General features: G+C 42.7%; 1 protein-coding gene across 1 annotated transcript in view; it reads right to left on the bottom strand.

Moving 5' to 3' along the window:
* Positions 1-11,742, bottom strand: part of pgm2l1 (phosphoglucomutase 2-like 1) — a 22,128-nt gene continuing 10,386 nt past the window's right edge. The window contains exons 2-14 of the mRNA XM_020588484.1: positions 9,253-9,420; positions 7,771-7,877; positions 7,036-7,120; positions 6,866-6,949; positions 5,061-5,257; positions 4,517-4,706; positions 4,334-4,431; positions 3,956-4,136; positions 3,705-3,798; positions 3,181-3,316; positions 2,141-2,330; positions 1,927-2,060; positions 1-1,061 (exon numbers count right to left, since the gene is read on the bottom strand). Of these exons, the coding sequence (XP_020444140.1) occupies positions 959-1,061; positions 1,927-2,060; positions 2,141-2,330; positions 3,181-3,316; positions 3,705-3,798; positions 3,956-4,136; positions 4,334-4,431; positions 4,517-4,706; positions 5,061-5,257; positions 6,866-6,949; positions 7,036-7,120; positions 7,771-7,877; positions 9,253-9,420 (1,767 nt within the window). The 3' untranslated portion in view covers positions 1-958. The remainder of the gene's footprint in view (positions 1,062-1,926; positions 2,061-2,140; positions 2,331-3,180; positions 3,317-3,704; positions 3,799-3,955; positions 4,137-4,333; positions 4,432-4,516; positions 4,707-5,060; positions 5,258-6,865; positions 6,950-7,035; positions 7,121-7,770; positions 7,878-9,252; positions 9,421-11,742) is intronic.

Genomic DNA, 11,742 nt, shown 5'->3' with positions numbered 1-11,742 from the left:
TTAGAAATTTTGGTCATTTCTTCAATCAACTTGAACTATAATGTGCACTTTCAAGAAAAATTGAAATAAATAATTTTTAATTGTTACAAAATTTACTTGTGATGTTTAGTCCACTTGTAAATCATTTAAGACTAGGAGTAGTTCAGGAAGAGTTGACTGTGATGTTTCAAAGTTAATATACAAACCAATGTGGGACTTTGAAAAACTACAGCAGTGTATTTTTTATTTTATTATATATTTGAACCCTAACCCTATTTCTGCCACAATGAAGAAAATATTTTAATTTCCTGTAAAAATGTTATTTTAATATCAAAATTAAACAAGTAAGAAAACGTCATAACATGACAAATATTTTGCTTTAACGAGAGCTCTGTTAAAACAAGAAAGTGAGCAGTCACAGGCTCCCGTACAAATCCATGTCCACCGATATGTTGTGTCGTGTGTGCTTAGTCATTTTGTCATCAATGAACTTCCATATCAATCACCTTTTTCACATCTTCCAAGTGCAGGACTTTAACTCAGTTTGAAAGTAAACATTTGGTTTTACCAACAATTTATATGTAATTTTCTTCTCAGTTCATCTTTTAAGAAAATATATTTATAAATAATTTTTTCTTTGTTACCTGCACCTGAGAACCAATCAAACAAAAGAAAATGAAAATGAACTCACTCTTTGGTTGGACTCTGTTTCCTCATCCTGCTCTCTGCTGTATGATGGTTAATGATGTACACAGAGTACCACAGTTCAGGCCTGCAACTAAATGTCAATCAGTCTGTCGATCATTGCTCTAAGTTAACATTCAGTCTCTAACATCAAACGTCTCTGTTTTCCAGAGTCCAAACGGCTTCTTCAGTCCAATGTGAACTTTATTGACACGACAGAGTGAAGCAGCTGACTTGTCTACAAGCACCACAGGATGTGCCGTCACTGCAGGGGACCAGGTACGAAGAGGCTGGGCTATACAAAGCGGCGAATCAGATTGTTTTTCTCTGGCTCCAGGAACTCTTCCAGCAGAGCAGCAGTTACCTTCCTGAGCTCCTCCTCCAGACTGGACACCTCACTGCAACACAGATCACACATGTGGATATGAGCACAAACAGCATTTCACGATCAATGGAAAAGGAGCATCTGTAAAAAGGTGAACACATTTCTCTGAGCGTCACAAAGTCTGTGACATGACTTCTGTTGCTGTCAAGATTTGATCCACTGGGAAAGCCTGTCTTCTTGTTAAGTGTGATGTAATCTTCCACCTCTGGGTCCAAACTCCCCCAGATCCAAATGGCGGAGCCTGTCATCCTCTGCACAATAACATCTTTTTTTTTGCGACGCATCATTGAGAGTAAAAGAAAACGATCACATTCTTAAGATTCAAATAAAGTAGCCAGTGTCGCTGTTATGCCTGGTGGCATAATAACCAAACTTTATTACACATCATAGTAAATGTATTCCAATACAGAGCTTTATATATGGAGTCATATGTCATACTCGTTTTTAATCGTTCCCAGCTTTTACTGTGACTTTGATCAGCGCAAAATGTGTCCATGTATAGTGTTTACCTCAACTTTATGCTAACTAGCTTGCTAGCTAACGTTACAAGGCAGCAAAACAGACCACTTGCAGAAGTTTCATTGTTTTTAACTTAAGAACACTGTGACTGATCTAATCAATTGTAGCCATTTCTTTTTCTCCTTCCTGTTGCAAGGAAAGTGGTAGAATGACAGCTGAGCTGTGATTTTTGATTCAGATCTGTTGAAACAATGGGGAACACTACGCTGTGGCATACAGAGAGGAGGAGAACGAACTGCGGTTTGGACTCTGAAACATGATGTTACGTCACCACTTAACAAGTGGATTAGAGCTGTATTATATGTTATCTCTTCATGTCTTGTCAGCAGCAGGTAAACTGTGTGTTGGAAGTGGCTAACCTTTTCCCCGGTGCAGCGCAGAACTCGGTGTAGTACTTGATCTTGGGTTCGGTGCCGCTGGTCCTCAGCGTGGCCACGACACCATTCTCTAGTGTAAAGGTGATCATCTGACTACTCCTCGACACAGGAAGCACCTCCACAGGAAACACAAAGTCAGATTATATTATAGAAACAAAAAGTCAACACACGCAGCTCTTATCTGTCACCGCCTTACAGATCGAAGGTCAGGCTGGCTGCTGTCATATCCCATGGTGACGTCTCTGACGTGGACGATCCGAACACCGCCACACGTCTTTGGGTACGAACCCTCGCCTTCAAAGTTTCTGATCCGACTAAAGATCTTCTGGATGGTGGGAGGATTGTTACAGATGACGTATGAGGTTTTAGAAACATGATAACCATACCTGGAGATAGGAAGTCACAACAAAATAAGAGAGAAGAAACTTTCAGACATCAAACTCTGGATTTCACTGCAAATCACAGAATTAAAAAAAAAAAGACCTAAACAGAACTTTAAAGTTTGAAAATCTAAGAGTTACTGGAACCTTAATTTTCCTTTAAAAACACTTCTGGAGATTTTTCAAAGACCTCTAAAACCTCCTCAAGGACAAGGACAACCTGAAATGTGTCAGAGATAGGCTTTCTGGTCTCAGTGGTACTTTGCCGACGCTGCTCTGCTGAAAGCACGGATGTAAAAACACAGGTACGAAGAACCAAAACATGGCAGTGTTTGCTGCTCTCTACTCTTGCAACTTTTGGTTGCACTTTATTTTATAGGTACTGTTTTCCAGCTAAGCTCCTGGAAACAATTAAGGTTTTCTAAAAAATTTGCAGTGAATTGCTGGAATATTTCCAGAAAAACCTGGTACAGTTTTGTAATAATAAAGGAAATAGAACAAGTCTTAGTTGCTACAATCTGTAAAAGTAAAAGCATATCCATGTATCTCTGTACAAAACTAAAACTACACTGCATTTTATTCAAGCACTTTATATCAGATTGTCTGCCTGTGCCAAGCCACAATGTCTTAATATTCCTGCTTTAATTTTGATCCCTGTAATATCCAGCAGCCTGGGCGACTGTGGTTCAGTGGGTAGAGCGGTCATCTCCCAACCAGACGGTTGGAGGTTCGAATCACAGTGCCTGCAGTCCACATGTCGAAGTGTCTTGGGCAAGACAGTGAACCCTAAGTTGCCCCCAATGGTTAAAGCCATCGGTGTGAGTTGGTGCCGCAGGTGGCTGCCTTGGTTCTATACCAGAAACAAATTCTTTGTGTGTGTAACATACTTGGCCAACTCAGGTTCTTGTTGTGGAGGCACGCAGCCATTTCAGCCACAACCGCTGCCGAGCTCACACCATCTTTGTCTGGGACCATACTGCCACACAGGAAACCTGAACACATGGAGACCAAGCTTTTGTTGACCGAAAACAAATCTATGTTCCTTCAGTCAGGTGGAGTAACCATTAAGAGTTTTACATTATCCTAAAGAGACCAAGTCTCTGTTCCATATCCAATGATAATAAAAGAAATGAAGGTGATAAAAATTATAATGAGAAACTGCATGGAATGGGTGAAATCATGATTCACAGAGATCACAGTACTGTACATCTGACCCCCAGCATGGGGGGGCCAGGGTTTCAACCTTTACATCTTCACTGAGGGTGTACAGGACGGACACACTGAGAACCAATCATCTCGAGAGTTTCAGCCTTCACAATGAGTGAGGACTGAGGAGTTTGTCTTCACCACAAAATTCAGTAAGATAATAAGCTCAGTTACCGATCGACTCCTCGAAGGCAAATATGACTGTGTTTCCTGTTTTGGAGAGTTCGTGTATTCTGTTTCCAATCCACTTGAACCCTGGGAGAGTTTCCTGTTCAACACAGACAGACAGGAAACCATCGTCATTCACACTGTGACTGATACAGCAGTGCAGATGAAAAGTCTTGGCCCTTGTTCTGTCAGACCCTTTCTCATACTGTATGTCTTATTCTGGTGAGAAAATAGTAGGTGTAGCCAAGGACTCTCACCTCGAAGTGGAACCCCTCGATGCGAGCAAAGGCCTGCAGGATCTTTGAGGACACGGTGGTGGCCAACATGTAAACTCCCTGAGTTTCTGCAGGATCTGGATGGTTCTCCTTCCAGTTAAAGAACATCCACCAACCCAGCAGCGCCGCTAGCTCGTTACCAGTGAACACCTTCCAACCACACCTGTTACACAGGAAGAAACTGGTGAATATGCATGTAACACAGGTAAACACAAGCAAACCACATCACAGATAAACTACATCTTTATGATGAGTGAGCCCACAGGTTACATGGGGAACACGGTAGAAGTAATGTGGACTTTTGAGCTCTAACTCTGAACTGAAGTGCCTCTGAGCAAATGTGACCTGTCCCACAGTTACCTATCAGACTTCTCTGCTACAGCCAAACGATCAGCATCAGGATCTGTCGCCAGAATGATCCGAGCATTTTCCCTCTCTGCCAGGAGAAGAGAGAGCTCCTGGAACACAGAAGAAGAAAATAAATTATTAAAACAAAAACACTTAATCTAAAGAAAACACAAAGAAATGGAATTTGTTCTCTACCAGGACAGACTCTCCCTCCTCAGGGTTGGGGCAGTGGACAGAGGGGAAGTTAGGGTCAGGGTCCTTCTGCTCCGGGACAGGGATCGGCGGAGCAAAGCCAAAGCTCTGGAAGGCTTGCTGGACAAAAACGTGTCCGACGCCATGGAAGGATGAGTGGACGAACTTCAGCGGGCAGCTGCTGTTTAGATCCCTGAGAAAATATGACTTTCAGCATGTGGAGAAAAATGTGCAATGATTTATTCCACCACTGTGGAGCCAGAACAGAGAGGACCAGGGCTTAGAAGTAGAAAGGAGCAGTTCCCCTCACTGCCCTGTAGACCAGTACCAGAGTCTGGAACTGCATGCAAGTTGCAGCAGAAAACCAGTGTAGTGAACAAAGAACAGAGATAGTGTGGGCAAAGTTGGGAAGGTTGAACCCCTGGTGGAAAGTGGCATTCTGGACTAGTTACAGAGGTCTGGGGACTGGCTGCTGAGGTCTGAGGTTTTGGAGACTAGCTGCAGAGGTCTGGGGTCTTGGGGACTAGCTGCAGAGTCCTCCCCTTACCTGTGAAAGCAGAGGGAGGTGAGTTCTTCCATGTAGCAGCTGTTGATCTGCACCAGGGGATCGGTCCTCAGGGAGGAGCTCTCCACCAGCTCCTCCTCCCAGCAGGAGGTGCTCCAGGGCTCCAGCTGCTCCTCAATGCACCGCAGGATCTCCTTGTCATGAGGTGAAGAGATCTGAGCGCCATTACACCAGTACACCTGCAGAGGGAGACAGTAGCACAGGTGTGTGTACAGTTATAATGACTAGAGACCAGGTGCTCCAACAAAGCTCCAGTGGCAGACAGGTACACAGGGCTCTCTCCTCAAAGGGCCATTGGCCTGGTGTAAACACAGGAACACCAGCTCTTCAGTTACAGACACACAACTCTCCTGTCAGCAGTGTACACCATTTCTGTTTTGGTGTGGAGAGCTAAAATGTGACTAATTGTGAGATTATTCAATTTCTGCCTTGATTTCATCAGGTTTCTCTTAACTACACCACAGAGCGACTGCATCTCCGTCAAGTCAATCTCTGCACGACATTTAATTGTGGGTGGCAGGTACCGTTCTGTCCTTTCTTCTCTTTGACAGGCCGCCGGTAAACATGTCAGATAAGACTGCTACTTTATACCTTCATAGCTTTACCCCGATGTTCTCCTCATTGACCTGTTATCACTGTTAACAGCACACACTGTGGACACTGTGCGTGCACACAGTAAATTTAAATACCAATTTTCCATGGATTGCAGTTTGATAAATGGGGCTGCAGGTGTGTTGCTTCACAAAGTCTCCAGGCAGAACTCAGAGACGCTGAGCTGGGTGGAAAAACTGAAATAAACAAACTGAACAGTGTACCAGCTGCCAAGTTTTATTTGTGTGGGTTAAAAAATTAAGTAACTATGGCTCTATAAACCGGATAACTAACATGTAGTACTGAGATGTAAAATATGTAAAACAGGGATGTAACAATACCAAAAACACACAGTGTGGTATTGCCACAGTAAAAAGGCCATGGTATGATATTTGTCATGATATTAAAAAATGAAAAAAATCTTATTAAATAAAACTGCATTTTTTGTATAATGTATATAAATGTATACAGAATCTTTCTGTGAAATAATGTATTATTGCAGCAGCTGGATCTGGAAAACACAACAAGTCACTCAGTGGAACAGTGTATTTGTGGCCCTACGCGGGTTTAACTTTTACCGTCTGGTGGCAGTGCAGACCTGACCACCGGGGGCAGTAGTGAGCAAATCACTGCTTGGCGCACCAGAACGAGGACAAAAAGGTCTTAAACTAGGACCAGCCCTGTAAAGGTAAGACTTGAGCTTTACTGGAGGTGTTTTTCAAACATCTACTTTTTAGGAGAAAAGACTTTAAGGACGTTACTGAGTGGCTGGTTTTGTGTGTGAGCATCCGGTTTGTTTGCCCATCTCGGTTAAAGTGTAGCTCACAACGGTGCCCCGACTGCCTCTAAAAGACATATCCAGGACTGTCCTGGTCCTAAATGGCCTTCGTCCGTCAGTATTTGCAAACTTTGTCATTTTCCTTTCCACCTGTGTCAATAACCTAAAGAGGGAAACTGAAATGCTGTGACACAACAGCTGTAAAAGTCAACGATGGAGCAGCCGCTGTGTCTGTTTAAATTCTGTGACCTGGACACAGTTATACTAGCGAAGTAACCCTATGTAAAGTCCTGATAGATACTGTCAGTCCCACCATGGTATCGAGAAATTCTTCTGTCCAGATATCGTGAAATTTCAAATATCGTTACATGCCTATCATTTAATAGGTTGCATCCAGCATGAAAGTTTGCTAACTGACCTTGTACCCGTTGTCTTCTTTGGGATTGTGTGAAGCAGTGATCATCACTCCGGCTGCCGCTCCCATCTTCTTCACAGCATATGGCTGGAAACAAAAACACAGCGGTGCTGATGTAGATCTTGGCTACACACTGTATGACAGAGCAAACTGAAGCATTAGTGCTTCCTCACCACATACGGCGTGGGGATGAAGGTGGAGAACAGATGAACAGGAATGTCTCTGCTGAGCAGCACAGCAGCCGTCAGCTTCGCCAGCCTGAAACGCATGCAAACACACTCCAGCTTCAGACATGAAGCTGTATAGGGCAGACACTTCTCTGTACAGTTTGGTTAATCTGAGTCAAGACTACTCCTGACCACGAGGAGTAGTTCACTACACTGCTCAGTGTTTGACATCAAGTTTATCAAACATTTTTCTTGCACAAGAAATGCACAACATTCCTCATCTGCTCAATGTATATTCTGCTGGTGTTACTTGTGTCTTTGCCAGATTGTCTTGCATGCTCTCTGTAGCTTAAGCTTCCAGCTGCTTGGACTTCGCACTCTGCCTCTCGCTTTCTATCTAGATCTTTCACTGTGCTTGGATTATATGCTTGCTTTGCACTGCTTGGTTTTCTGGATTTTCGCCTCGTGTTTTCTCCCCTTTGGACTCTTTTCTCAGCTTGGACATGGCACTTGGACTCTATTTCTGCTTAGGGCTGTCTCCTGCTCGGTTTGGTCTGTCTGACTAAGTTCTGGTTTTTCTTTTAGCAATAAGAGTGTTTAGCTTAATCTGCCAGCCTGTCTGCGTTAGGCTCCACTACTCTCAGTTTTCCCTGTCTTTACTAGAAATATGACACTTGAAAAGTTCAGGAACCACATGTTACAGTCATCACTGAGTATGATCATGTGTTTATAGTCAATTACCGCTGACTGCTGCAGCCGCTCTCCTCCTGTCCTCGAGTGTCAAAACCAACAACCACTCCTCTGCCGCTGAAGTCTGGGAAATACCTGGACAGGTAGGAAAACAAACCCTGCACACAGACAAAAAAAAAAAAAAAACGGTTCAACTCCATGCTATATTGTTATATATAATACAACAATGATTGTTTTGTTTTATTAGCTTTATTTATTGGCACATGTTGCAAGACACAAAAATAAAAATTAGGTTTGATGTCAAAGACACATTATGAGACATCAGCACGAAATAGAAAGAAACAAATTAACTGGGCGATGTTTGATTTTAAACTATGTCTGTTGACGTGTGTGTGTGTGAGCTGCTTTGTTTTCTGCAGTCAAACAGTATGTACACTGGATGTTACTGGTCTAGCGGACTGGTCTGACCTACAGTGCCTTGCGAAAGTATTCGCCCCCCTTGAACTTTGCGACCTTTTGCCACATTTCAGGCTTCAAACATAAAGATATAAAACTGTAATTTTTTGTGAAGAATCAACAACAAGTGGGACACAATCATGAAGTGGAACGAAATTTATTGGATATTTCAAACTTTTTTAACAAATAAAAAACTGAAAAATTGGGCGTGCAAAATTATTCAGCCCCTTTACTTTCAGTGCAGCAAACTCTCTCCAGAAGTTCAGTGAGGATCTCTGAATGATCCAATGTTGACCTAAATGACTAATAAATACAAATAAACATATCCAGGTGTTAGAATGGCCAAGTCAAAGTCCAGACCTGAATCCAATCGAGAATCTGTGGAACGAACTGAAAACTGCTGTTCACAAACGCTCTCCATCCAATCTCACTGAGCTCGAGCTGTTTTGCACGGAGGAATGGGCAAAAATTTCAGTCTCTTGATGTGCAAAACTGTTAGAGACATACCCCAAGCGACTTACAGCTGTAATCGCAGCAAAAGGTGGCGCTACAAAGTATTAACTTAAGGGGGCTGAATAATTTTGCACGCCCAATTTTTCAGTTTTTTATTTGTTAAAAAAGTTTGAAATATCCAATAAATTTCGTTCCACTTCATGATTGTGTCCCACTTGTTGTTGATTCTTCACAAAAAATTACAGTTTTACATCTTTATGTTTGAAGCCTGAAATGTGGCAAAAGGTCGCAAAGTTCAAGGGGGCCGAATACTTTCGCAAGGCACTGTATGTGGACTGGATGTTACTGATGTAGCGGACTGGTCTGACCTGTGCGGAATGGACGTTACTGATGTAGCGGACTGGTCTGACCTGTGCGGACTGGACGTTACTGGTGTAGCGGACTGGTCTGACCTGTGCGGACTGGACGATACTGATGTAGCGGACTGGTCTGACCTGTGCGGACTGGATGTTATTGGTGTAGTGGACTGGATGTTACTGGTGTAGCGGACTGGTCTGACCTGTGCGGACTGGATGTTATTGGTGTAGTGGACTGGATGTTACTGGTGTAGTGGACTGGTCTGACCTGTGTGGACTGGATCACAGTGAGGTCGTTGATCCGGTTGAATCCGGCTCCCATTGGAGCTCTGAGCCCGGCTGTACCGAAGCTCATTCTGCTGCAGAGTCTTGACCTCAGGTCGTCCACCCGACACGCCACTACCAGAGACTCTATCTGAGCCCGAGTCCATGGGTTCTGCACCACAGGAGAGGAAACGCAGGTTAATCTTCTTCCTTTGTGCCATAGAGCTCCATTGTTGTCCAAAGACTACTAAATCACAGCAGTGAGCCACACTGTTCCTTTACCACCATGAACGTGCACAATGTAGTTTATTTGGACTCAGTCCTGCATACGCCATCCTACTGCCACACATACTTCAGGTGTTTGGACCCTAGTATACCTGCTTGCAAGTCTAGATTAAAAGCCCAAGTACCGTATGTATTGCAGAGCCATTTGTGAAGATTTCAGTAGGTAGTAGTAGTAGTATTGTAGCTTAGTCTCAGTTTTGTACAGTGGAGCCATGCTGGATAATTTTAGTTGAATTTTATTAATGTATCTACATTTTTAACATGAGTATTTATTTTTATGTCAATTCACTGAATAATTCCCAAATACATCTTGGGCCCCTGTATACTTTCTTGCAGGTCTAGCTTAAAATGCGTACTGTGTTTGCGAAAATAAAAATGGATGCGGCTCGTGATAGCATGTGCGTAGCAATGTACCAGTTAATGTGCAATTGAAATAAAGAAATAATAATAAGAATATCAAGAAGAAGGAGAGCACAAATATTGCTTATGGCCTCGCCTCCCCCAGCGCAGAACTGTGACATCTGTCGCATTTCAATGACATAAAAATCGCATGAAATGCGACATGGCTGTTCAGACTGAAGTCGCATTGCAAAACATCGGATATGTATTCGATTTAGGACCACATATGAAAGTGGCGTGGGCCGGATTTGAAAAAATCGGATTTGTGCTGTTCATACTGTCATAAGGAAATCGGATATGGGTCACATTTGGGCAAAAAGATTGGATTTGAGCCACTTCAGCCTGCAGTGTGAACGTGGCCTTATATGATTCCAGCTTTGTCTACTGTACTTCCATCTATGACCTGTTTCTGCAGCAGCCTCCACTCCTGGGTGTCCACAGCAGCAGTCAGAGGCTCAGTAATACATTAAACTGTACGGCTGTACCCATAAATGCAAAAGAGTGACAGGAGCACATTTCTGAGCATTTAAAAATCTGTAAAAGACAGCTGCATGTAATGCAAAAGATAAACTGTGACCTATTTAAACTGACGATATATGACGTCATAGATTTGTCGGAACGACTGGTATTTCTGTTGAAACAATGCTCCTATAGGTAGGTTTTTCTCCTGAGACGTGGTTATAGCTGAGTTTACTAACATTTTTAAACTTCTCCCATCAGTTAACCCACAACGTGTGTTGTTACTGTGTGTTTGATGTGCACCAGCTCACTGTGAAAACAATTCCTCTTATTTATAATTCCTCACTGAAATGTTTTCCCGTGTTTTTGTTAGCTTCCTAGGCCCATTTGGATGGATGCATGTTGCAGAAACGGTCGGTAAACGGTAAACTTTATTGGAGACGGGTAAACAAACTGGACTCACATACCATTCAGCAAAACCAGCCACGTGGTCGCAACAGTCTCTTGTAAACGTAGACCAGGATGATTGACAACACTTCTAATAAAGTACCAGTCATCGTTGAAGTGTGTATACCCCCACCCCCAACCACAGGGGCAGTATTGAGCAGGCTGCTGCTTGGCACACCGAAATGAGGAGAAGAAGACAAACTACTGGCTGGGGCTGCCTTCTACTGTAATGCACACTGGGTGACAAAAAGTATAATAAAATAAAAACATGGGCGTGAGTAGAGGAGTCTCAGTCAACTGACAGGTCTCTCGACTAATGATTCGACCAGTTGACTATTAAACTGCTGGATCATTGGTTGGTTATGAAGGTTAAATAGGGCAACTGTAAAATGCTGCTAATGTGTACTGAGCAGGACATTTCACAGCTGCAAAATAAACTGGTAAAAAATGTTAACAGAACATTTTAGACATTGAATTTCAGACAGTTGCAACAAAATGTTTAAAATTTGACACATATATATAAAAACTAGTGCTGGGCAATGATTAAAATCCTTAATCGCTGAGATTAACTGCGATTACCTGCACTGATATGAGCAGTATTCAATAATGAATTCAAAAGTACTGTATTGTGCACTTGTATTTTAAAAGTACTACTATATGAACAAAAGTGCAATAACATTTGGTTTGCAAACACTTTAAAAAAATAAGGTGCTTTTTACACAGTAGCAGCAAATCTCAAACAATGTAATCAAGCTCATATCAATCAAGGCTTATACGTGCCGTCATTCGTTGCGATCCTAATAACGTTCCTCAGACCAACATCTTCCATAATACTAATCAGCCTGCAGTTTGTAGCTATCCACTTAGCTATGGCATTTGTTAGCTTGTCTTGCTTTTGTTTATC

This window comes from Monopterus albus, unplaced genomic scaffold (genome assembly GCF_001952655.1).
Source record: "Monopterus albus unplaced genomic scaffold, M_albus_1.0 scaffold543.1, whole genome shotgun sequence".
Lineage (NCBI taxonomy): Eukaryota > Metazoa > Chordata > Actinopteri > Synbranchiformes > Synbranchidae > Monopterus > Monopterus albus.
This window is presented reverse-complemented; position numbering and strand designations above follow the sequence as displayed.